The sequence below is a fragment of the Barbatula barbatula genome (assembly GCF_947034865.1).
Source record: "Barbatula barbatula genome assembly, chromosome: 23".
NCBI classification, from domain to species: domain Eukaryota; kingdom Metazoa; phylum Chordata; class Actinopteri; order Cypriniformes; family Nemacheilidae; genus Barbatula; species Barbatula barbatula.
Window position 1 is genome coordinate 14373439 of NC_136786.1, and position 27359 is coordinate 14400797.

At 38.3% G+C, this 27359-nt stretch overlaps 2 protein-coding genes across 3 annotated transcripts in view; one reads left to right on the forward strand and one right to left on the reverse strand.

Annotated features, from left to right (window-relative positions):
• The window catches only part of pan3 (poly(A) specific ribonuclease subunit PAN3), a 10727-nt gene extending 8322 nt beyond the window's left edge, over positions 1 to 2405 (forward strand). The window contains exons 16-18 of the mRNA XM_079487638.1: positions 85 to 149; positions 256 to 394; positions 492 to 2405. Of these exons, the coding sequence (XP_079343764.1) occupies positions 85 to 149; positions 256 to 394; positions 492 to 632 (345 nt within the window). The 3' untranslated portion in view covers positions 633 to 2405. The remainder of the gene's footprint in view (positions 1 to 84; positions 150 to 255; positions 395 to 491) is intronic.
• flt1 (fms related receptor tyrosine kinase 1) overlaps positions 2285 to 27359 on the reverse strand; it is a 26197-nt gene continuing 1122 nt past the window's right edge. The window contains exons 2-30 of one of the 2 annotated variants that reach the window (XM_079487633.1): positions 25889 to 25985; positions 25459 to 25670; positions 24346 to 24473; positions 21809 to 21971; positions 21583 to 21719; positions 21115 to 21286; positions 20493 to 20610; positions 20240 to 20409; positions 19791 to 19938; positions 13925 to 14045; positions 12291 to 12399; positions 11348 to 11653; positions 8509 to 8655; positions 8278 to 8409; positions 7489 to 7595; positions 7201 to 7336; positions 7009 to 7113; positions 6783 to 6896; positions 6497 to 6585; positions 5678 to 5804; positions 5294 to 5391; positions 5089 to 5211; positions 4860 to 4971; positions 4674 to 4773; positions 4446 to 4551; positions 4108 to 4217; positions 3959 to 4028; positions 3789 to 3880; positions 2285 to 3700 (exon numbers count right to left, since the gene is read on the reverse strand). In XM_079487633.1, the coding sequence (XP_079343759.1) occupies positions 3517 to 3700; positions 3789 to 3880; positions 3959 to 4028; positions 4108 to 4217; positions 4446 to 4551; positions 4674 to 4773; positions 4860 to 4971; positions 5089 to 5211; positions 5294 to 5391; positions 5678 to 5804; positions 6497 to 6585; positions 6783 to 6896; positions 7009 to 7113; positions 7201 to 7336; positions 7489 to 7595; positions 8278 to 8409; positions 8509 to 8655; positions 11348 to 11653; positions 12291 to 12399; positions 13925 to 14045; positions 19791 to 19938; positions 20240 to 20409; positions 20493 to 20610; positions 21115 to 21286; positions 21583 to 21719; positions 21809 to 21971; positions 24346 to 24473; positions 25459 to 25670; positions 25889 to 25985 (3833 nt within the window). In that variant the 3' untranslated portion in view covers positions 2285 to 3516. The remainder of the gene's footprint in view (positions 3701 to 3788; positions 3881 to 3958; positions 4029 to 4107; positions 4218 to 4445; positions 4552 to 4673; positions 4774 to 4859; positions 4972 to 5088; positions 5212 to 5293; positions 5392 to 5677; positions 5805 to 6496; positions 6586 to 6782; positions 6897 to 7008; positions 7114 to 7200; positions 7337 to 7488; positions 7596 to 8277; positions 8410 to 8508; positions 8656 to 11347; positions 11654 to 12290; positions 12400 to 13924; positions 14046 to 19790; positions 19939 to 20239; positions 20410 to 20492; positions 20611 to 21114; positions 21287 to 21582; positions 21720 to 21808; positions 21972 to 24345; positions 24474 to 25458; positions 25671 to 25888; positions 25986 to 27359) is intronic. The other variant, XM_079487634.1, reaches the window with a different exon arrangement.

Consider the following 27359-nt stretch of genomic DNA (forward strand, 5'->3'; position numbering starts at 1 on the left):
TTTGCAAATTTAAGTAATTTTTTAAACAATGTGTTGTCAAAGTCTAAGCCGTAAATGTGTCTTTGTGATCTTTCATGATTGCAGGAGGTACAAAATGGACGATTGTTCCGCCTACTGGCGAAACTGGGGACCATCAACGAGAGACCAGAGTAAGTCTCTTGAAATATTGAGCTGCTCAAAATGGACCTTCTCGACTGAATCGTACACATTTTTAAGAACATTTACAAAACCATTGAGTTTGCTGTATCCTTGTAGGTTCCAGAAGGATCCAACATGGTCTGAGACTGGTGACCGTTATCTGCTTAAGCTCTTCAGAGATCATCTGTTCCACCAGGTAACCGAGACTGGCACACCCTGGATCGACCTCAGTCACATCGTGTCCTGTCTCAACAAGGTTAGCCTAATTCCACGGTAGTTCCTTTAGTTTTGTTAATGGCTCCTAAAATTTTTTATAATCATATCATGAATTTTCTATTTCTAATTTTTTTTAGCTGGACGCTGGAGTACCAGAGAAGATCAGCCTTGTGTCACGGGATGAGAAGAGCGTTCTCGTGGTGACCTACTCGGACCTGAAGCGATGCTTTGAAAGCACCTTTCAGGAACTGCTGGCTGCCACTAACGGTCAACTGTAGCGCCCACTCATCCCCGCGGTAGTGGGCTGGAACTGCCTGACCTAAAGAGCACATTGCACTACAGCCTGGAATATAGGTGCAGAATGATGATCTTATGACCAGGGCGGAGCCAGCTGGTAGCTCACCTCCAGTCAGATACACTGTTCTGTCCAGATAAAGTTTTTTTCTAAAGCGTATTTTTTTAGTTTTCACAAACACCGCAGCTGCAGAATTATGAACTGTACTGAAAGCTGTGATCTAATTTTTTTAGACTCGGGAACAACGTCAAAAATAAAAGACTTCCTGTTTTTATTTTTAATTTTTTTATTTTTTCTCTGGAGGATGCACTAAACGTTTTAAGTTCCTTTTTAAGTAATTTTGCGTGCGTGTCCCACTGGGTGCATTGAGGACTGTGGTTTCACACATCGGGGGAAAAGGAAGAAATCAACAAGACTAAAGAAAATGAAGTGTCTTTCTATATCATCTCCTCGCCCATTTTTAAAGAGGTACTACGAGTTGGGACAGACCACTGGTCGTGTGTGGGGGTTCCTCACCTGGATCTCTTTGCCTGGATCTGGGACAGGTTTGTTCATGAGGGGTGAGCAAATGAATGAGACTGACCATTTATGAATGTGTGGCTTGAGTAGTATTCCCCCTCTTCCCATGCTGTATTGACTCTTTAAAAAGTCAGCCCACTTACAGGTGGTGGGTGTGCTACTGTTTGTGTGGGGGTGTTTTGGAGAATTTCACATTATTTGCAGGCGCTGACAAAGGGGTGCTTTTCTCCTTGCTATGTAAAATTGTTTTATTTCAGAGTTTTGCAACATCGTTATTTTACGGATGCTTTTGAAATGAGATGCAAAATCGGAATTTGACAGAATGGATTTTTGTTGTCTTTTTAGTCAGGGTCTCGTGATAGGAACCAAAGAACTGGACCACACTAGCAATGGACTCCAGTTCTGTCTCATTGTGGAATGTCCTCTTATGCCTCTGTTGTGGAGCATCCAAAGTGTCTGTCCATTTCGTTTTTTCCTTGGTTTCTTTGCTGCTTTTCCTCAATCCTTCTGTTCCATGATTTGGTCTCTGCCGGCCCTTTTTGGTCTCTTTTTGGAAATAGTGAATCTCAGTAGAGCTGTTTTGTGTTGTTACTGTTCTATTTCCTCACCAAACTGTTGTACAGGGATGCATTATGGGATATCTTGCCTCACTAGTGTAAACTCTTCTGTGCAATCCAAGCAGGATTGGGTTTTGGGATTGTATTTTGGTTGTCTACTTTTACAAATATTTGATCTACATATTATGTGATGGCAACATCTGATCTGGAAACAGTTTCAAATTTCCTCAGGTCGAATCTTGACAATGACTGAATGTGTCTGATCTGTCATTGGTTACTTGCCCAATTACTGAATCAGTCTGGTGGAGTGACTTGCAGGTTCTGGAGGTACAGCTGCAGTGAGGATGCTGTAAATTAATGTACTATTTTTTTGGGGGGGTCTTTTTAGTGAACAGATTAAACAACATGGTGAAAGTGGTGCCAAGCCCTTATCTCCCACAAAATAACAGAAAGGCACATAAAACACTTTTTACATTAAACGCCAGCACAGGCAAATCTCATATTTTGTACTCAGTTTCAGATAGAATGCACTCCGATCATAGACACACACACACAAATTCCTCATTCATCCCAATAAGTTTTATGCCCTTGTGTTTCTTTTTGTGTCACATTTTTGCAATATTTGTGTGTACAGCAGTATTTTAATAAAGCGTAATAAAGATTACATTCTTGGTTTGTCATTCTTGGACTGGTGTGTTAATTTTCACAAGTTAGACAGACACTTTCCAACAGGTATCATTAAAAAACTGCCCTAATGGCAGTATAGATCAGGTGATCAATATGCAATGTGCAAAACACAGGTATAACTAAACAAGTTCTGGTGCCGCCTATGTAACATCGCATTAGTTTATATGTGCCATAGGCATTAGCCAACAATTTCATCAAACTTTTCTTCCGCAAGAATGATATAATGCTTAATATAAGTCAGTTGTACAGCATTTTATTTTTCCTTTGCATTTTTCCCTTTTAACACTTTCAATATAAGAATTTAACTTGCATGCTTCAAGTATTAACACCACCATCTTCAAAGTTTTAGAAACTTTTCTTTTCATTAAAGCAATTTAAATTTAGCATTTATATACACCATAGATTGTTGCTTTATTTTCAGGTTACTATTAAATAATTGAATGTAAATAAATACAGTCTACGGTGACATTTTCCAGCATATGGCTTTTGCAGCACAAGACCTGTGATGCTCTACAGTTAAAGTTTGGTACCTACAAGCAGTGGTTTTATTACATGCATTTGATTAGTTTATGAATATACATAAGCTCCTCTGTTATTACAAAAAAATTAAAGGTGGACAAGACGTATAGATTAACCTTGCTTTCACGACACATTTAGATATAATATGGTTTTAAATAATTGGGATAGAATGTCACATGTGCCAGAATGCCTTAAAAGGATAGTTTACCCAAAAATAAAAATGATTTCATTCCCCACGTCATTTTAAATCTGTAAAAAAATGATGTCTTCAAGAACATTGGTAACCAAGCAACATTGGCCCCCATTAACGTCAATGTTATGGACACAAAACCACAAAAACATTTCTCAAAATATCTTCAAATCAAAATTACATGAAAGTTAATGAATGACAGAATTTTTATTTTTGGGTGAACTGTCGTTTTAGGGTAGAATCAAATTGGAAATGGCTCGAGTCTATGAATGCATTCAAAAATGCTGGTCTGTCTGGACTCAGCATAATAAGGTACAAAAAAAGAAACAGCTAAAATAAAAGCAGCATTTTTAACCTGGCAACGGATGTGGTGTTTACAGCGATAGTGACCTGTGCTAGAAACAGGGGTAGAGGGGAGCAGCATTGTAGTCGGGTGGAGCAGAGCAGCATCTTTCTGAGAAACACACATGAGGGGCAGCACGAGGAATGTTTTCTTCATGACGACAGGGGGCGCTCTTCATACAAGGCAGCATTTTTGTTGGCAGCAATGTGCAATGGTTTTGACCTTTGGAAAAGAACCTGCAACAAATGGAAGAATAGTTCATTAATATCCGAAGGATAGCAAGTAACATTCATTTTCAAACGATTTTGAGTACATGGCACTTACCTGGTGATGTTTTTGGTTTTGAATCTGTCCATCCATTTCACCTGAATTAACTCTTCAGATGGGAGAATCATTCCACTGTCTGACTGGTTGTCCTGAAGTTAAATAAAGTCATTGTTATGTTCATAATGTAGATCAAGTTTACATGTTAACTTACTGTTTTTAAAACCTACATCAGATATTTCTTTTTGTATGTCTTCATCAAAAGTGCTCATCGCTTTGATTTCTCCTGCATTCATGTAGCTGAATTATACAAGGGAGAATATTAATGTATATACATTTTAGTCTCTTTTTTCACAAATCAATTTGATATTTTAAAGACCTGTACATCAGAGTCCCAGAATTGGTCTGGTTTCTGTCTTTGTGGTTAAGATTCTTCGTGTTGCATTCTCCAGAAATAAAAGTGTTTAGTGGAATATAGTCCTTTCCATCCTGGAAAAAAATATGTTGAAATTTTTTTTTAAATAGTATAAAGGAAGGTTTATGGTAAGTTCCCATTTAGATTTACAGTATATAAAGTAAAGTATTTTGTGTTTGTGTGTTTTGACTTACACATCTTTGGAAATCTTACACATTTAAACAAGTTTAAGACAATAAAAGTAGTCCTTGCTATTTAAAATACTTTGTATATGTTTGTATATATGTATATATTTTGTGTACCTGTCTGACGCAGGTCTGCAGAAGGTCGCCCAGTATCTCTACTAGAGTAGTAAATGAGGGCCTGTCTTCTGGGGTATTTGCCCAGCAAGCACACATGATGCTGTAACTGTCATACAAATCCCACAATGCCATTTTATGGTTAAATTATTAAAAAGCAGTTATTTGATTTCTGGAAAATCTGAAATGGTGATTGGTCACATGGTGGAAGTTCAGATGTTGAGCACTCACATCTCAGGGGTGCTGTATTCTGGAGGACCCATTCGTGTGCCTTGTTTCAATCTGTGGCAAAACTCTTCATCAATATCTACACCTGGATATGGAGATGCTCCTGTAGACCAAAGATGTACACCAAAGATGCTTAAACTGTTAATGTTAATATTTAAGTAGTTTTAGTAAAAAAAATAATGGTGGTACCAAGTGAGAAGATTTCCCAGAGAAGAATGCCATAGGACCACACGTCACTCTGAGTAGTGAAGACCTTGTCGAAGATTGATTCAGGAGCCATCCACTTCAACGGCAACCGTGCCTTCATGGCAAAAATATAAAAATGTACTGTAATAATTTATCATTCTTTTTCAATATAATAACAATAAACGCTGATTACAAACACTGGTTGATTTACGGTCAGACAGAGTACACTCACATCTCCTTTGCGCACATAGTCAGGGTCTTTGTACACGTCTCGGGCCAAGCCGAAATCACAGATTTTCACCACATTGTTGTTAGACAGCAAGATGTTTCTGGCCGCAAGATCTCGATGAATGCACTGTAAATAAGAAAACTCTGTTGAGATGAATTCGATTCACATATCAAAAATATACTATAACACAAATAGGTAGTTTTTTTACCTTGCGAGATGCAAGAAACTCCATCCCTCTGGCTACCTGAAAGCTGTAGGAAATCAGATCCTCAAGCAGGAGAGGACTGAAGGATTTGGGAATAGACTCTAAAGTACACAAGTAGTAGAACAAAGCTTTTTTTATGGATTAACCTAAAATTCCTGTGACATTTCTATCATCAACTGTTCCCCTCCAGACTGTGTGACTTTCTAAAAATAAAGTTTGCCGAGATGTGATTTTGAGTAAATAATGGCAGAATTTTCCTTTGTCTCTTTCATTACATTCATTTCTGCTGGTTTGTTTGAAAATAAATCATCAGGCTATTGGAGGCATCAAATATGCCATATTCAAAATTAAATAAATTGTTAACAGTTATATAGGAAAGCATCTCACCTTCATCTGAATGTTCTTCTCTCTCCTCATTTAATCCTGAACTGGCATTGCTTCTGCTGCTGGACAAACTGACCAGACGTGGATGGTATCCCTCCTCCGTCCTGTCCTCTTCATCTTCTGTAATCACCTGTAGTAAATTTAAAAAAGCACATTTATACCTATATACTGTATATGCTTTATAAATATGTGTACTTCTTCATTAATGTTCTCATCACAAATGATGTTGTTGTATGAATTTTAGTTTTCTTATGTTATTAGTTTTCTAGTTTTAGCATGATCTGACAATGTGCCTATAGTATCTTTATTGAAACCAAGGACATTTTTGTACATAGTGAATATGGACAGTGTCACAAATGAGTGTATTTTATTCATGACTATATTTTAAGCCATTTCTGTTCATTTGAACACCATAGAAAACTACAAAATCTACTTTCAAGTTCAATCTTTAAGTTTCAATTCTCCATGGTTCACACCCTAATTCGTTTACATTGCTCTTAGATAAGTACTCTACAAATATGAGTATGCATGCATGGCAATGTGCAAGAAAAACAAAAACATGAAAAACGTTTACAGCCATACACTGTTAGCTTTAAGTAAAAGAACGGTTGTCTTGGTAACACTGATCTGTTCATTTCAGAAGGAAATGAGAGAAGGTCATACATTTTGACAGCAGGGACATGTAGGTCACCAAACCAAACCACTAACCAACAGCGTGTTATTAAAAATACTGTGACATTCGGTAGATCATCTGTACCACCACATGCTGAAGCTGAAAAAACTGACTGAGGAAGTATGATAGAGATGGGTGGATAGACTCACCCTGTTCAATAGAAAAACCTCTCTTTTGCCCTTAAGGTAAGCAGACAGGTTACCAAACTTGCAGTATTCCACTATGACCATTAGAGGCCCTAAAAACACCAGGGAGAAAGATGACATCACATATAGCTTAACACATTTGTCTCAGGTCTTATTTTTCTGTATTTATGTCTTTAGCAAAAAGGTTTTTTCCTTATAAACTGGTAATGTCATTGAGAATTGCCACATAACAAAACCCAAACTTTGAGTTTCTTGCGTGTTTTATATTTGATCACAGAGAGACGCACACCTCCTGGCTTGGTGCAGGCGCCAAGAAGATTGACCACATTTAAGTGATGACCTATATGATTGAGGATCTTCAGTTCTGTCATAAGAGCCTTGTGTTCACTGGGCGTAGCACCATCTGCAGGGACAACACAGACATAACTATAAATTCACCACAATTGAGGTTTACTGATGTTATGTATACTCATATAATTTATACCATCTGAACTATTTTTAATATTATAATATACCTTTAAGCATTTTGACCGCCACTGTGGTGCAGCTGGCCAAATTGCGAATTCCAAAAGCTGAGGCCTGCATTACTTGCCCAAATGCCCCTCGCCCCAGTGGCTTTTCTGGAAGGCATAAGAATAACATTTGTATCAGTAAACACCATGAAGATCAAGACATTTTGAAAGCACACAAATACAATCACATCTTACCTAGTTTAAGGCGTTCACGTGGGAACTCCCATTGGTTTGGGTTGTACTGTAGCCTATCGCAGTGCTCAGTCAGAGGCTCCTCCCCTGGGTGCAGGATGATCGGCAGGTACTCTGTTGTCCCGTTCATGGACTCTGACTAAAAAGGATATCTATATTAGTTACAAAAACTATGATTTCTAGATGCTCAAGATTGTTATTAAATAATAGGCATGGTTAAACAATATACAGTATGTAAGTAACATATTTAAATAATTTCTTAATGTTTGTTTGGAAAAGATTGGTTCTCACTTGTTTGAGTTTACGAATCAGCAGTGTGAGAAGCAACCAGAACAGAGTGGCCACCACGCATGTACACGCCAGCGTTGGGATCTCCAGAGACAGAAAATCAGAAGAACCTACAGGAAACATAAATCAGTGTTGTCACAAACATCCACAGAATGTGTCATTGAAAAGGAAAAAGAGAACGTGCCCTTTTAAGGTCTCTCAGTCATTGTATATAAGTGACAAACCCTGTCCAAAAGTAGCACTGGGAACAGGTAGACACAATGGAATTCATTATTTCCCACTGTGTCTGACTCCGCCCCCTTGTTAATAGATCGAAACAGTTAAACAACTGAAGGGTTAAACAAGAGGCCATCTGTGGGAAATGAAAATGGGAGACAGTTTCCTTCCTGATCTATCGAAACAGAACAGCGTGGATGTCTGAAAACGAGTTTAAAAGCATCCGATCAGAGAGAATGATGGAGGGATTGGAAATATATTTTTGAGAAGAATTACAGGAGCTTTTGTGCATATATACAATACTGTAAAGGTTTTTATTTTGTTTTTCAAAACAAATGAACTTTTTTCAAATTGTTTCTGTCAATAAATTGTTAAACTCTTCTTTAACTATTCCTTTCATTTTTGTTCAATATTAATGTTGAGGCCAACTTTCTACTTGCAACAGACCGCTCTTATGTAAATCATAGTAAATGATCAGTCAAACAAAGACTAGACTTGCCGTACAAAAAGTGAGAGTTAAATTAAAACAAATAAAAATGATGAAAATTGAGTATTCTTATCAGAACTGTTGCATACTTTGAACCCAAATGTAGGCGGAGCTCTCCACAGATCCCCTCTCATTGGTGGCTTCACACGTATAAAGTCCCTGGTCTTCAGCTGTAATTCGGTCAATATGAAGAGTTCCTTCCTCAGGAAACAGCATAATGCCTGTTTAATAACAAAAATGATAAATATGAATCTATTATTGAATATGCCATCTGTTAATCTTACACTTCTTCATTTCAAATGTAAGCACTGTCCACCTACCGGACACCTGTTGGAGTTTGCTCTGGTCCTTATACCATATAATATGGGGTTGTGGAACTCCCTGAGCGGGGCAATGGAGAGTCACCGAGCTGCTTACATTAACATTGTGATCGCTCAGATTTAGAAGCAGCACAGGAGCCTGCAAAACTACAGTAGGAGATAAAGAGAGCTGAGGGTCAAGGGTCATTACACACAATCCTCACGTTTTAATCACAAAACTCTAAAGATGTCTGGGGATATTGACGGAAACTACTAGCTGTCACGTGTCAGTATGTGCCTTTTAATGAAACTGAGTGATTTACAGGGGGCACATGTGCTGTTTTCCGCTATTGTTACCAAAGTGTGAATTGACTGTGAGTTGTATTTCTTTCACTGCAAATTAAAGCCTGGAATGTTTGAATTGCAGCCATTGGAATGGTGCCATTCAGCAAAATCCCTCTGTTTGGGGACATTATTTTTGGGTAAGCCTGGGCATTCATTTGACGATAGAGATGCATGCAAGAGCTGTACAGTGTAAGATTCATTTGTGTAGAATAAACATCATTTACATAAAACCTGAAGCACCCTTAGGATACATTAAAAAGAAGGGCATTTTGACATGAAGCTTACATAAAACTGAACAAAAATAAAAACTGTTTTGCATTACGTTGACTTCTGTCTCAGATATTTTCCCTCTGGCCTCAATTGATTATTGTCTCTTTCCTTTTGTGACAGCGGCTGATTGGCTGATTGTTCTTTGGCCATGTGAAGCAGCCTGTAAATGTGGCATAGTGGGAAGTGCCATTGTATTTTCTTCCTCCTGACTTGATCTGATTCCCACACCAAAGCGGTTCAGCTTTACGCAGCCTTGGAGTAAGAGGGGCCGCAGGAAGCCCCATGGACCCAGTTCCCAAGGACCCCTTTAGCTCTGTTTTTACTCTTTGTTTCTCTTTCCGCCTCTGTCTCTAAATGTGTTGGTGTCTGCGAGCACATCCTTACACGACTTAAGTCAGTATCTAAGAGCAGTCTGAAGGCCTCTGTTGTATATGGTGCAAGCTGTGAAAAAGATGATAAATAATACCAAATGAAGTTGATGACTGATTTGAGTGTTTCGGTTCACAACACTAAGATACTGTGCCAAATTAAACCAAATGTTTCTCTGACATCAACATTCGTCATACAAACCTCAACAATGTTAACAATCCTTAAACTAATTAAGATAAACAGATGAACTGCAACGCATGCTGGGAGTCATCAATGAGTTTTGCACTACGATGTTACCCAGTATGCCTTGCAGCACGAAGCTTTCTTTGGTTGATTGTCATTGTATTGTTGAGTTTCATACACTGATTCTTGATGTCTGATCGATTCAATAATTTTGTGTGCATGTGCGTGCGTGTGTGTATTTTCTGTCAATTCAGAGAAGTATAACATGATAAGCCATACCACTGCTTTAATCTCACACTGTAGTATCGCACAAAACTCATAAATCAATAACACAATACTCATGAGCAATTATGTAGGTAACTGCACAAAGACTATAATTATTATCAGCTGATCCGAAGGGATCTAAGTTTTCATTGCCTCAACAATTGTATTTTAGCACACTGTTATAACGGACAGTGAAAACCTTATGTTAAAACATAAGAATCAAGAACCCAACTAAAGCAAATACTGATCACAATCATGGTTTGTTAAAACTTCTAAATGTTTTCAACATTAATTGCAAGTTCAAAAGGGATGTTGATTCAATGCAGTTAACACTGACAAGTCAACAAGCTGAGAATGGGAACATTTTGCATTGGCAGCCCAGAATGTGATTGTTACACTACAATAAAAAGACTGAAAATCTGAATTTGTATTTCGCTTTATGTGACTTTGGAGAAATTGCTGTATCTAAAGTAAATAAAATGACCTCATTTGATCTGCTTTTTGATTATTACAAATTAAGTTTGTGGTCTTGAAGAGGATTCTTTTTTCTGTGGCCTTTACTTGGACTCGAACCTCTTCAGATTCGATCTTGACTTGGTCTCGACTAGTCCTGGTCTTGGACAAAGGTGGACGTTTCTGATGCAAACACTCTTAAATTAAAGGTGCTTAAAAGGTTCTTTACAGCAAAACCATTGAAGAGCCATTTTTGGATCCACAAAGAACCATTCCGTCAAAGGTTCGTTCCTGAACCATCTCTTTCTAACCTTTTTATAATCTGAAGAACCCTTTTTCTCCACAAAGAAACTTTTGTGACACAGAAAGGTTCTTAGGATGTTAAAGTTTTACAAACAGAAAACCCCCAAAATAAAGCAGCTAAAATAAAAAGATAAAAAAGAATATATTATTTTGAAAAAATAAAAATAGCAGCTAATAAAAAACTATATAAAAATCTAAAATATTTTGTCTAAGAAATAAACTTTAAGTTTGAGGCACAAAAATTATTACCTGAAAATAAATATAAAACTTAAACTGAAATAAAATAAATTAAATTCATGTATCAAATAAAATATAAAAACATTTTTTATACAAATATAATAACATAAAATACACAAACAAATAAATTAAAAATTATAAAAGCCTATAACAAAATTGCTAAAAATTAAACTAAACTTAATATGAAAACTAAAATTATAAAAATAGAGGCTAATATTTATAAAACTATAATTAAACACAGAACAAAACTAAAATCCTGTGATGTTTGATGTTATTATCCACACATCTTACAGAAACATTTATATTATAAATAGATGATAAATCAGAATTTATAAGTCTTCATTCATTATGATTTCAGATTTTAGGATGAGTCAATTAAGACAGAAAGTTTCTTTGAATCAGATCGTGAGTGTATGTTTTGAACTGTTAGACACACCTGTGACCTCCACTGGTGTATCAAGGCTCATACGTTCTCCTGTAAGCAGGTCTGTGGTGGAGCAGCGGTATGATCCTGAATCCTGTGCGGTCACATTCTTCAACAGAAGGCGTAGAGTAAGTGAGAACTGCCCTTCTGTGAGCTCCCCTCTGAGAACTGAATGCTCTTCTGATGCTGTGGATTGATTTGTTATTCTATACCACGACAGGTCTGAATAGAGGTGCTTATTGGCTATACAGACCAAGCGAAGGTCTCCGCCTTCTCTGGGCTCTTCCTCTAAAGATGCAACGAAGCCTCCTTTGACATCTGCAATAGTACAAAGAAAAAAGACGTTTCAGTTTCCCCTTCCTGAACTATAAATCGCTGGTACGGTGACACCGAATACATGCAGACCTACTGGCAACAACAGAGTTGGCTGAGCCCATTAAAGAAAGACAGAGAAAACCAGTTTGGAGTGGCCAAGTGGCATTTCTTTTAACCTTTGATGTCAATGTTGAATAGCCATTGTCAGTACAAGTAGCATTAAGAAGCTAGTGTAAAGGCTTCTTATTTACTTTAGTTATTTGAAATTTCCTGTGGAAACCGCTCAAGGGTTTCCTGATGAAAGATAATGTTTATCTTTCTCGAACACCACCAGCGTTCTCCAAATAACGGGCCACACGAGGAGGCAGTGCGATAAGAGCCACAGGTTCCTGTTCATTCCTCCACCCTGTCGCCATGACAACACTCAGGATGGGCTACATCCACTGGCTGAATTTAGCACAGCTTGAAAGCAAACCCTCGAAAACAAGAGGATAGAGGCTGGAGGCACAATAATGTGTGTGTGTTTCTGAGAGAGAAATATGTGGAGAATGAGGTGAATACATTTGGATATGGAACAGGATTGGAGGTTACAGCAATCTTTTAAGACTTAACTAGCCATTCAACCAATTTGCGTAAATACCTGTGACATAAAAACAAATGTCTAGTTCATCTCGGCCCAGGAAATTGGATACAACGCACCGATAGATCCCAGATACCAATGCTTCACCCACTGTTAAAACTCCTACAGTCTGTGGAGACAAAACAAATTGTTACGTATCTGAAAAGTTATAACCCCACTCAAGAAAGCTTTAAACCATAAATCTTCCTGAATACAAGCCCTCTCTGTGAGGGTAAAGACGTGTGTGTGATACCATCAGAATGCAACGTGCACTGCTGCATGTGGTTATTTACTCAAGTGGGGCACGTTCCTGGACCATTGAACAACATGCCCATCAAACGCACGTACCACATCTCTGAACTAACCCTAACCACATTGTTGTGTTAAGCAAAATAAGTCATTTCACTTCACTTCAACGTAAATAAATGATCTAGCAAGAGGTGATTATATTTTTCCAGGAAGGGTGTAATGTTTTAATTGTTAAATAGGATTATATAACCACAGAACTTTTTTTACTGAATCTGTTTAATTTTAACAGAAACAAATCCCAGAAGTAACAAAGTCTCCCAATAGCAGCGTAAAAGACTAAAAGTATACAGAGGCGCATGAAAGTTGTGGAAAAAACAGGCTCATTCCATCAAATATTTGAGATCACACATAATTAGGTCATTCGGTTGTTGAAATCCTTAAAAAATCTACTTTTTTATTGTGCATTCCAATTGATATCAATCAAACTGTAGTTTGTTTTTTGTTTTGATGTAAGCCATAATAACTCAAAAAATACTGACACAATAAAACACATAAAAAACATGATTTTAGAATTAAGAGTTATCCCGTTTTGGAACCAAACTCTATTTATTTTTGTGTTGTTTAAACATAAATATAAACTTTATAATTCAGTATAATTATTTTGACCAGTTTGTCCCGTTTTTTTGCAAATAAAGCAACAATATTTTTATTTGGTATTTGGGAGACATGTTGACTAGTTCACAGAAATAAACAAAAAATATCAATGTTTGATTCTAGGAGCTTCTGATACTGATAACCTTTTCTTCCAACAATTTAATTGGTAAAATAACAATATAATAAACATTTACAATTTCAGTTCATATAAAATTTTAAACACAACCCTAATAATAACCCATAATAACCCACATTTTTAATCACAGCTTTATGCATATTGGTCTCATTTAATTCATAGTCATAACTTTATGTTACTCCGGAGGTTGGAACTTTACTGGAATGGCTGCAGTGTTGAAGCAAAAATAATCATAAAGCTATTACTACCACTACCACATAATCCATTCCCCTAAACAACTCTAATTTACAAAAACAAGAAATTTGAGATCAATGAGAATGTTGTTTGCAACACCACTTCAGAAGGATGCTCATGCAGAAAGATGTTCTGTTTGGTGTAATTGTGATAACAACATAACTAACTAAATCATTTCATGTCATTCAAGTAATGAAAGTGTGTTTAATTTAAACACCATATGTGTTCTATCCAACAACACCGAACTGGCACTTGATCAAATTTTACACGCACTTGTGTTGCAAACATGGCTCCCAGGTGAGTTCTGCTTTCATATCCTGATGTTCTCTCTTGTGTTTGAATAAAATGTGTCCACTATCAGGCCACCCACTTTAACTCTTACCTTATTCTTCCCTTGCAAAACTTCCTGTCCGTTGCTGATGGTCAGGATGGGATTGTGGGTGGACGTGACTTCTGTCTTCTCACCGACTGCAATCCAGGAGGAAGGAGGAGGCTTCTCGCATCTTAGAGAGTGGAAGAGAGGACAAGAGAAAGAGGAAGAGAATGATGTTCTGATCGAGACACAGATGTGCGGTGCAGCTGCAGCCCGAAAAGCCGGAAGAATTTCCGATCTTATGTCCCTTGGGAATTCATTTTTCACTATAGTCATCTTACTATGAATTTATTCATTGGAATTTCTTTTTTTTGCTGTGTGTGTATAGTTGTGGTCCCATATAAGGATATGGTAACACTCTATAATTAGCAGCGTGATGGGTTTGGATGTGTTCCCTTTCCTGTCTGTAAATCATCCTGAAAGTGATTCTAAATGTTTCAACCTCTCATCGACTTTACGCACACACTTCTAAACATTTACCCTATTATATTATCCATGCCATTTCTGAAAGGTTCCTAATCTTTGAAACGTGTTTCTGGTGGCCCGTGATGATGGGTATTTGTCCGTGACCGTGTGCCCACCGCCCTGTACCCCTCCCTGCCTTTGACATCTCTCTCTGATTGCTTTTCCTATTTGGCTGAGACAGTGAGTCTTCTGTCTTCATATTTCCCACCCTAATCATGACAACAGCATTTTTTGGACACACACTCCATTCTCCCACGGCTCCCCAGGAAGAGTCACTCGCTCACCCTCACTATACACGCACGCACACACACACACGCACGCACGCACGCACGCACACACACACACACACACACACACACACACACACACACACTCACTCACACTTCATACAATCATCTGTTTTATCACAAACACTTGATTCCTGCCAACACACATGTACCCTTTGTGCCTGTGTACAGTATTATATACTGATCATGTAAACATATCAAATCGAAGCTGTTATGTTTTCTAGAAATGCAGTCTTGCTGAAGCGTTGAATAAAAGAACAGTTTATTATATCAGTCAATAATTCAGCTACACCTTTGCTATCAGTGACAACTTCACATATACAGTTTTTTAACAAATAGACCATATTGTACAAATTATGTCAAGCAAAATTTAATGTAAAAACAAATACATTTGATATAAACACATACATTAGATATTACAAAATACATTTTTTATCAGTGGTTCTTACACATTTGGCAACTATTGAGATTTACCATAAGTAAGTTAGTCTTATAAAATTATTAAATATTAGAATCATATATTACTCATAGACAATCTGTATAAAAAGGGACGAATCACATTAGGAGAGACCCGTAAAGTGGAAATCAGTCGCACACACACATACTCAAATGGACTTTCTTTCGATAAACACTTAACAACACGGACACACGCACAAGCATACAAACAGATCTATTAAACACAAAATAAAGCCACTGTAAAACACAGCATCATCATAAAGAGGAAGAGTGTGATAGAAATTTGACACAGGATGACACAGAAGTCTTGTCATTCTTTTCTGACCCATTGAATTCCTACACAGCAGGGATTCCGGGCCAATAGCTTGGAAAAATAAAATAGAAATCCAAAGAGCGAGCCTTGTTTTTGTTTGCATTCATCGGCTCACGTCAAGATTTAGAAACAGAATATTTCATTGTGTGCAATCTGAACTCACAGCTTTTTGTGGATGTTAGAACAATAACTGATGATTTGGGCTTGGAGATGGAGACTTGGTTCATACATCCTTTATAGTACCACTCAAGAACACAAAAAGCAAAGCAGCACCAGGCAGTGTTGGCAAAGTAGGGATGGGGGATTGCACACTTCTTGAAAAAAAAAACACGCGTTAAGAAATCTCCAAGTGAATAAATTAGAATGCGGTTTACAGGGGTGCAGCGATATCAGCTTCTCCTTCTTGTGTGAGCCCAGACGTGGATCCTCACCCCTGGTGATGTCCCAGCATGAGCTGCTGCAGGGGGGCACGTGCGATGGTTTGCCTTTAGTCACGTCTCTGGGGTGGTTACCGTGGAAACCATCCTGGAAGGAAGGTGGGACTGGCCTTTTGAGGGGCACTGGCAGTAGCAGGGGACGGTGGTTAATCCATAATTGGGATGGCGGCTGTGTAATTGTGTGACTATGCAGTGGGACAGGTGAGTGGCCGGGGATTGTGGGTAAAGTGGGGATGGAGGGTGGGGGGCCTCAAGAGGGGGGAGTGTGGGATCAGGGACTCTCAAGAATAGATCAAGCTCCTGAGGAAGCGAACTGTGCCACGTTTGAAGACGGAGGGACAATTACGCTGCTGGGAAGCTGTCTCGCGTCGGGGAGGAAGCCAAACAACGAGAGGAAAAGCGCTCTGATTTTTCGCACAGGAAGCCCGTCTGCGCCTCCTGCCTGGTTGAGATAAGAGTGCTGCCGTTCCCATGGCCGAGCTCAAGCCCATCCAGCCGCTATCAGGCCGGACTGGCCCACAACTCCACTCTCCCTGGACCTCCTCCACCGCAGCGTCAGGCCAGCCGCGCCGGGCTGCTATAAAGAATAAGGGCCTGAGTCAGGATCCAGCCAGTCAAGACCTCTCAACAGAACGTACATATAATACCTTTCAATGATCAAGTTTTAAACAGTTCTTTGATTTCTTACATTTTATGTTAACTTTACTTGCTCTAATGAGGGGATCTCAGCAGTGATCTCTTAAAGAGGTCCCATAATGTATTTGGACACACTTGGGATACATGAATGGCATTGCATTACATAACATATTACCAAATCAAGTTGAGTTTATTTTAACCTACACCTGTGGTTACTCTGCTTGGACACCTATATCTATGTCTGATATTTTGTTATTTAATTTTAAAGATATATATATATTTTTAGAGAGAATTTTGTCCATAAGTGTCCAAATATTTTTGGGGCCTGTATATACTCTTTAACGACTCTTAAAGGCATAGTTCACCTAAAATTAAAAATTGTCATCATTTACTCACTCTCATGTCATTCTAAACCTGTACGACTTTCTGTATTCCGCAGAACAAAAAAGTAGATATTTTGAAGAAAGTTGGTATCCAAACAACGTTGAACCCCTTTTACATTAGAAAACGTATGGACGAAAAGCCACAAAGACATTTCTCAAAATATCATCTTTTGTGCTCCACAGTAGAAAGAGTCATATACAGAAATGACATGAGGGTGAACAAATTATGATACAATTTTTATCCCTTTATCGAAAAGATTATATCGGATAGGACACCAAAGCATTAATAAAGATGTAGGATGGTGCAGGAATTTATAAACAGATTTCAGCAATATTATGCTGTACTTTCTTTTTAAAACGGATTACATTTGTGCACCCCAAAAAATGTATTGGGCTAATGTCACAAATTTAGCACGTCATGATGGCAGTACAATGAAGGGAAGCCTGATCTAAAAATTGACACATTTATAGGAGAACACAGTTCACGGCAACAAAGACCACGTGGAGTAAAACTTTCAGGAAATGTTTGATTTTTTACAAAATTTAAGCCAAAGTGTTTATGTGTTACGAGTACAGTTTATTTCTGTCTATATGTGATTAAGTTGGAATGCATGCGCATGGGTGTATCTTCTAGGAGTAATGCGCGCCAGGTTTTTCTCATGAGAACATAGGATAGGTTGTGTGTCAGATATTGAAGAAGGCATGGCAGGATGTGTCTGAGCAATCACAATAATAAACAGCCAGCGTTCTGCACGGGAAGTTCATTAAATCATAGTGTTTGATTTAGAAATGGACAGATTGTGCTTGTAAGCACGGAACTGGCCTCTTTTGAAGTACTTTTTTCTGCACTTTCAACTCAGGGTTAAATTCAGTTCTGTGACTGTACCAGGCACACATTCACACAAATACAAACACATACACACAAGGGTCCGCATCCACACAAAACATGAATAGAGACAAACATGAAAGGCCTTCTCAAGCATCTGTTCTACAGACTAAGAGGAAACCCTGTCTGAACACATGCTAAAATAGACAAAACACAAAAACACACACACACACAGTACACTGTATATATTGTGTGCGTACAAGACAAATATCTCCCGTCATACAGTATGTGCATTCATTCTAAAAACAAAACATCAAACACAGTGGGCCTCATTTATCAATCTAACGTAGAAACGAGCGCATATCCGTGCGCAGAAATCATCTTACGACAGGGTTCACGTTTGATTCATCAAACATTCGTATGCCGCCAATCTCATCGTACGAATGATCGAACCTTGATAAATGTGGCAGCTGTAATCGATCATAATTTGGGTATTTTTATTGGATATTTATGTTTTGTGCAAAAATGAATTCTTCTTTCACTATTGTTTTTACACCAAAAGTATTGTTGTTTCTTTAAATTATTTCGGATGTATAACGCATTTAAATAGAAACTGACTTCAGTCTTAAAGAACTTTGTTTTACATTTCTGTGTTAATGTTAAAACGAATGCAGGTGTAAATTAGGCCCTACTGATCATATTCCCGACGCAAATAAATGTGTATTAAATGTAGGTTTACATGTCTTTTATAAAAAGAATCACTTAGGTGAAGAGAAAATGGTCGGTGGCGGAGGAGACGGGTGCATGTTTCTAAACGGGAATGCTGCTTATCTTGCATTTCGGGCGGCTTAAATCAAGCACACGCGGTTTTCTATGTATGTCTATGTTTGATAAAAAAAAGTTCTCTTTCAGATCTGTCAGAGGCAAGAACCAGCTGTCTTCTGCCCCGGGTGCCCCCATAAACCGGCCTGGAGCTTGCCACACAAAGGCAGGCAATCTCGAGCTGTGACCCAGTGGACGTCTTCCACCCCAGGCAAACATCACACAAATAAAAAGTTCAAATGTAACCATGCGTTTTGCCTGTTTTCATTAGAATGAATATTTGGCAAACAAAGAAGCTATGATCTTGCAAATAGGTAATTGCTTATAAATATATTGATTAGGCCTTTTGTAGTTATTAAAATGTTTTACTTTTAAATGTTCATTTTAAGTGTCATTGTAAATTATCTTAGAAGTAGCCTAAAAGTTTTGAACACCAAAGCAACCGTTAACCTTGTACTTTCAAGCATTTAAATGATCATATAATTTTGAAACGAAAATACTTTATTAATGTCATGAAAATAAGAAATCGCATTGGAATCTATTTTTACATCGTCATACAAAACGAAAAAAACATAATCTATCTTTCTATTTGTCATTATTCCTTATCAGTTAAACCAGCGTACGCACAGTTTTCTGGAGTACGATCGTTTGATAAATGAGGCCCACTGTGACCAGGTACATTGTGGAATAATTGGAGAGTTAACATTTGTCATAAAAATGGTTTCAGGACATTACGCAGTGATGGAGAGGATATCTAACTTAGTCTAGTGTGGGAAATCCAAGCCCAGCAAAATTACATTGTCTTGCATGTTTTTTCACCTGCATCAAATACTAAATTTAATGTGACTGAATATTTGGCCCTGACCCAGTATTCTTCACTGTATCCCCTTCCTCTGTGACCAAAGGGCTGTGAGGACTCTATGAGTCAAATTTAGAAAGTTCGCTGTAATGCTTTCACTTTTTTGAAACGTAATTGTTTGAAGTTAAATCTTTAAAGAGTTGGGAGAAGTCAATTTTATACAGAGCTCATACTTTTATATTCGGAAATTGTGAGTTTTTCTATTTTCTACTAGTATGAAATCCATTCTAATTTGATCAGCATTTTTTGCCTTTATTGGCAATTAATGGTAGGTTTAAGTTTTTGGAGTCAGCATTTATAATATATAAAAATGCAATTAAATAAACAGGATATGTGCTGATGACTGCTGTATGTCTTGTGTGTTAAGCTTGTGCATCGATGGTGAACTTACAGGCCTTTCGGAGGGCACGGATGCCACAGCCACTGAATTTGAGGGGTTGGAACGCCGTAAGAGGTGCAGTGCAGGGCTCGTCTAATGCCACGCTGGACGGTTGCAGGCTGCTGCGAGGACACGCTCTTCTCTCCAATCTGCGGCTTCACTGTGAACGGATATCCACAGAAAAGCTGAGTCTACAGGTCTTATTTTATTATCTGGGGCATAGAACTATAGCAAACTACTGCCAAGGCGATGAAAAACTACCAGTCATATACAAATACGTCTTTAAGACACAGCAGAAACTTCAAAAAACTGTTTGCATAATTTTTTAACACTTTTTTTATGAACTAACATGAACAACTGTATTGACATTAACTAACATTAATACCTTAATAAAAAACCTTATTGTAAAGTGTTACCAATTAATGTATTGTCACACTTGAATACAGTAACAAAAGTCTCACCATTTACCACCACTGTGGTTGTGAGGTTTTGATAAAGTCCATACTCCTGGATTCCAGTGAGGATGGTGTATTGTCCTGCATCCTCTTCAGCAACATCCCGAATGACCAGCGAATACCCATCAACATGGTAACGAGAACACTGCTCGGAAGCCACCATCGAATCCTTCAACCTAAACAAACAGATTTAGTTAAGATTAATGAACATGTTTTATCATTTTTTACATCTCAGTTATCTAATCATGGGAAATCTTACCAGATGATTTCTGGTGCAGGGAAGGCCCTTAGTTTTGGGCTAAGACGGAAAGATTTCTGTCCCGCAGAAGCCTGAACCACAGGGCCATCTCTGTGCTTGAGTCGAATGAAAGGCTTGTCTGGAAACATAAACATGTGCAAAAAGAACATCAGCAAACAAGCAATGTGAAGGACTGGAACTATAGGTTATGTTAAATGTGGGGTCTCAAATGACTTGAGGGTTACGATGCAAGGTAAAATGGATACTATTTACCAATCCTTTAAAAAACATATTAAAGGGATACTTCACCCAAAAATTTAAGGAGTTGCAAGATCTGTTTGGTTATAAGCATTCTTCCAAATATCTTTCTCTGTGTTCATCAGAAGGTGAGTAAATGATGACAGAATTAAAAACTTTGGGTGAAGTATCCCTTTAAAGACGAAACTAAAATGCAAGAATAGCCGATTTTACAATTTATTATTTACACAGACAGTATGGCCAGTGGTTTGATTTCCCTGTGTTAAAGGGATACTTACAAAAATTATTAGAGATAAAACTAAAACACAAGGTAGTACTTTTGCATGGTGTTCAAAGTATAAATCTGTGATTTTTCATAAATCAAAAAACCTTCTCAAAAAATCACCATAGACAATGACTGTTGTATTTGTGTCTCTCTTGGATGGACCACTTGTCACATGACATTTGTAAATTCCTCTGTCTGATTTGTTTAGTCTGGGGATGGTGAGAATGCTGTAAAACAGCATGTTGGTTTGGCTTTTCGCTATGCGTCTGATGACAGTGCCAGAGCCATTAGCCTGCAATAAAAACAAGCAGAGTAAATTTTGACACAAATACTCATTTTGTCCAGTTATATAAACAACATGGTTTGCACAGGAAAGGAGGGTTACAAAACAGCCGTCCTCGGCAGAAAAAAGGTTTTAAACACCAATTATAAAACGTTTCTTCCGTAATAATACAACCTTTTTTGCACAAACTAAGAAATCTATGCTAGTTAACCTCAGGAAAATAGTTTAGCTTTACAGTTTTATTTAACTGACTATCAAATTTCATATTCCAGTAACAAATGTAAATTCATACTGTTAGAACCTACCTTCCCGGGGTAAGTCCAGCTTATAGACACTCTAGAGTTCCATTCAGCGGTTACTGTGCAGTTCAATGCTAACATTTCCCCTTGTAACGTGTGCACCAAACCTGTGCTGTTCAAATATAAATCCAGGATCTTAGTCACTGTAAAAGAAGGAAGATTCAAAATTCAAGAAGGTTAGAACATGCAATAAATCTTCAGATTTAAGACCAAAATTTTAAAAAGTGCTTACCAGGCCTGTGAGTCAAGAATTTGTTGGTGTATTTGACCCCATTGACGATAGTCTCGCAAGAAAAAAGTCCAATGTAGAAGAATGTGGGGCTGCGGACGGTAAAACCGTGCTTGCTGTTCCAAGTGATGCTTCTGTGATCGGGAACTAACCGGTGTAAAGGAAACTGCTTACACCAAGAAGAAAAACTATGATTAAATAATGTACACTGAAATGTGCTGAAATAGTGGGATTATAACACCTAGTCCTATTAAGCGAATATATCATATTAAAGGTCCCGTGTGTAATTGGAGGATATATTGACAGAAATGCAACATAATATAGCCTACATAACTATGTCTTCAGAGGTGTATAAAGGCCTTATATAGTAAATTAAGTTTTTATTTCCTTATAATTAGCTATTTCTGTCTAGATACTCTGCGGGTCCCCATGCATGGGATTCACCCTGTTGCTTTTACAGCAGCCCTAAATAGACAAACTGCTCTACAAAGAGCATTTGGTAAATACGTTATCTCCTTTGGCAAAGAAGCGAGTATGTGACAACATCTTAGCCCTGTGTCAGTTGCCGTAGTGCTTCAAAAGGGAGGGGTGGAGTGAGCCTTTGGTTGCAATTCGCAACCTCACCACAATTACTTGTGACAATGTGAGTCCTATTTGCTTTCACTAAAAGATCTGCATCATGGATAAAAACAAATTGCAGCGCAAACGCCACAGTTGAGTTCAAGGAACACGTGCACTGGTCCACTGTAAACCTTAAATGTTCAAAAACAGAATTGCGCTTTCGGTTTAAACCTTATTCTTCCAGGATACATAGGGTGGGTTCAACAGTGCATAGTCCTTCAGAAATTCTTGGAGAGCAGTGTTATGATTCTGTTTACTTCCATGTCCAATGGAGGAAATGTTTACAGGCTTATATGTGATACTCTGGAAGTGTCCTGCCCTTTCTCAGGGGATCAGGTGAATGTTGTGTTACGTTATACAAGAACGTACCACCCTTTTAGCTGAGGTACACATGCTCATTACCAATGCATCATTACCGACAGTGACCTTTCAGGAAATGTAGGATTATGCAATGTTTTTAATATTCATAAGGTCTCATCCAAGTATATCTAACTGCTCTCCAACATCTCTCCATCTTGTAGAGATGATAGCCCTCCCATGTGCGGGAAGGTGAGGATGTGGAAACGTGACTCCAGTCCATCTCCTCACATCCTGTTACTACAGGATATAGACATTGTGGCTAGGCCCTCAGGTCAGTTCTGGAAGAGCCTCGCTGGCTACTTTCACAGCTTCAGCGAGAGCACAGTCGCCTGGGTATTGTTCCCAACACGAGAGGTGCAAGATAAAAGATACACTGCCAAGTACAAAACCCTCTCAGGAAAAAAACACTCTACCACTGTGACAGCCCAACTTTGGGGTGGAGGATGCCTGTATTTATAGACCGGTTAGCTTTTGTATATCTGTGCACAGGGTCGGCAGGACATAAACACGACAAACAGAAATGAAATGTGGTGCTTTTTTGAGGTGAAGGGAGGAGAGGGATGTTAGCGTATCGTTAGCGTATCCTAAAACAGTTTCCATCCTGCATGAGAGGAGCCAAAGGCAGGACTAGGGGAACTGGTCAACTTGTTCCTTTCCGTTTCCGTGCCTCATTTGAAATTCATCCTGAAACCCTTCAGGACGTTTTTAAACTCTCTTGAGACAGTCGGTACCCTATTTAAAGTCATCTTATGTTTTGTGTATTCATTATCCTGCACTGTAAAAGTGAAAAGATGTTGAGTAACATATGTGGTTCCACAGACTGCCGTAATCTCTAGGAATCTCTACGGGGTTACTAAAGAATCCATTGACAGTCTCAGATTTGTTCTTTTAACTTATATTTTTGTGTGTTCCTCAGATTGCTGCCCTTTTTCAAAATCTCAATCAGAAATCTCAATCAGGGCATCAAAAATTATTTGTTTTTATAGTCTACAGTGCAAACTAATCTATTGCACAAACAATGATTTTGACACCTTTTCATTAAAAAAGCTCAATTCCACAAATGTGTTAATTCTACCAGCTGTAAAAGACATCAGTCCATGTGAGGCGGTGGGGGCACTTTAGACCGGCATCATCTTCTTGGCTAAGAACAGTGCCAACAGGGCAAAGGAAGCTGTAGGCGCCGCTCATCATTTTTTAAAGAATCAATGTCACGCTGAACAAGAAAGACCTTCGTACACCCCTGCCCACGCTTGCACACACATCCGAACTGGCACAAACAGACGCTTGCCCTTTTAACCCGCAGTGATGCTTTGATAAGGACAGAATGGGGATTGATTTGTGAATGAGATTCCATCTGGAGGATAAACTCCAAAGAAATGAGGAGCTGGGTGTTGAGGAGATGGCTAAAAAGTTGGTGAAGATAATCTAAAGAGCAAAATTCTAAACAAACGCAACAAGAGACAAACTTGTAGGACGATACAGGATGCAATTAAATAGATCAGACAATGTAAGTACAGAGGAGTGAATATGTCTGCTTGGCTTAAAGTTGAGAGTTTCACCTTGACCAATGACACTTTGGCGTGGGGATGTGTGACCCTGCAGGGGAAGACTAAAGGCTCTCCCTCCTTCATGTACACCACGTCTGGGATTTGCCCCTTCTGCACCTTCACGAATGGCCGCTGGCTATCTGAAACACCAATACTGGGGTCAGTGACAAACAGACGCTCAAACATGCACAACATACAAACAGTAGACAGACAACAATTAAAAGTCTGCAAAAAAAAGAGAGATCGCTTGCATGTTTTTAGACTCACTCTCTCTTTGTTGTTTACTAGTTTACTTGCACTTTCGTCCCTGTTGCAATATTCTCGTGGCAATGAAAGGCTTTGGGTGTTGCTCACCCTATTGTTTGGCGCTCTGGTGTTCTTAAAGGGAAAAAAATATCTGGACATTTTAACAAAAGTACCCCAAGGACTTCTGGATGCTTCCTTGTCGTGCTTTGATTCAATATAAAAGACGGAGGGTGAGGCTAAATCGACATGGCCGCAGGAGCGATTGATGGCCCTCTGGGGCCTTGTTGGCTAACCGGCAACCACACCTAATGACCCAAGGCACCTTGCCTTCCTTAATGCCTGGCCAGTCAAAGAGCCTCTTCTGCCCCTGCATGCCCTCAAGATGCCCACTCCCATACAAAGACACGCATCCTAACAAACATGCACACACCCCTGGTGCCATGAAGACACTGTATATTCTATCCTTGTTACCAGCCTCCCCCCCACCACCCCGTCGTGGCACAGGATGCGGACAGCCGGGCTGAGGGAGATAGATAAGGCCGGGTACCCTGGGAAAGGCTGCCCAGGAGCTGAGCCTTTCAACAGCTGGAACTATTTCTGTCATCTCGAGGTGGCACGTTAATGAAAGTTACAGTTTAAATATAGACAACCGTGAGGGCTGAATGCCGCAAAACAAAAAACACTAATGTGAAATTGTGCCAGACACTTGCTTAGTGGGATACTTTGCACAAGAGAAAGTGGTGTTTGGATATTAAACGCATCAGAACCATCCTGTTTAGCATTAAGAAACGGAAACGGTCAGTGAGATGGCCAGCTATTGATGGGAAACTGGAAAGAAAGAGGTTTATGGGTTTGTAGCGTTCACCTGAAAATTCTTACCTGTGATATAGATGTAGACAGAGGCCTGTTTGCGCTGCTTTTTACGGTACCTGCAGCGGTAAGAGCCAGTGTGTTGAGCTAAAGCAGGACTCAGTCTCAGGCTGCTACAGTACTGGTTATTTTTCTTCCCACAATGAGATTCCTCTATCTGGGTGCCATGATAGACTTTAGGAACACCTGATGGCAAAACCCACTGAAGCTCCCACCGTCCCCTGAAATATCACAGAATGAATCTGTTATTTCCCTTTTGGCCATCTCAATGATAAACCTACAGTGAAGTGCACAGTTTAAATTTTATCTCAGACACTGGACCATCTTTCATTCAAGCTTCTTCACAACCTCCCGAACGTTCCTCTCAACGTTCCTCTTCCTCTCTGTGTATCATAAAGAAACACGTAAGTCATCCAAAATTCTGTTGCGAATCACTCACCTGCAGTTTAGCTGAAGTGTCTGGTTTGTCTCTATGATAAGCTGCTTCTCAGTAACATCCAACACTGGGGAACTGAACTTTCCTTTTGGGTCTGTATCTTTCAGATAGAAAACAGAAAGGCATGCTAGAAATGTCACGAAAAGGTCCTTGTGATGTTTACAACAGTAAGTGATTGCTTACGGTGATGTTAAACATATTTACATGGATGAAGTCTGTATGGAACAGGGGACAGATGTACAATATTAATATATAAGTGAAATGGAAAAGGTCTGTTAATACAAATCAGATTATGGTATTATCATAAAGTAATTTTTTTAAATGTATGATAATTAAGAAATAACATCTGTGATGCAACAGATGTTAGGTCACTGTAAAATTATGTATGATAGTTTATATAAAGAGTTTGCTTCCAAAATGAGATTTTATTACGTTAACATGCTTTTATTGTGTTTTATTGTGTTAGTTAGCTGTATTTCAAATCAAAACTCTAGTTATACACAACATTTACAGTTGGTATTGTGAATAGGACATGAAATTATAAAGAGTCATAGATACACTGTGAACCAATGTTTATTATTATATTAGGGTTTTTAAATATATTCACTTGTCAAACAAATATCATAATTTCCTATTTTATTTTACATTTAACTATTTAAATATAATATTTTTGTTAAAATTAGCAATTTTGCATATATAACGAAAAAGCACACACACACACACACACACACACACACACATATATATATATATATATATATATATATATATATTGTGTGTGCTTTTTCGTTTAAAAAACAAATACTTTTGAGAGGTGATGCACGTTTAAAATTAAATAGGATTTGATACTAAAATAAGTTCACGTCTCAATGCACTTGAAACCGCTCTGACCATTCTTTATCGTTTTTAAACGTTAAAACATAATTTCTTTCTATCATTTATACTTAATGCGCAGGCCATACGCCGTCTATAATGGTATTGTAGTAAACCAATGAAAAAGGAAGAACGCAATGTTGTCAAGCACTTTTTCCCACATTGAATCCCGCAAGGGATTTAAACAAGCTTGTTATCAGCCTGTCCACGCTATGGTTCCGTTTCAGAAACCCCCCTGACAAGACCCTTTGGCACTAATTACAGGGTTAAAACCTGTCAATTCCAACAAAACCTTTCACGACATATTTGTTAAACCAACAAGAAACAAATGGATTTTGTTTTAAATGCTGTATTTGGGCTATTGGCTATTTGAAGTAGACTTCATTATTTATAATTGTGGATAGTTATCTCATTTTGGAACCAAAATCTTCATATATATAACGATAGTTATCCGATTAAAAACTTCTGTCAAATTGGAAACTGGTGATTTTTTACAATTAAATTGTAGTGAACGCATTCTTGTTTTGTTGTTGTTTTGATAAACAATAAAATACACGAAAAACATTGAAATATCTAATTAAATATATAAAATATCAAATGA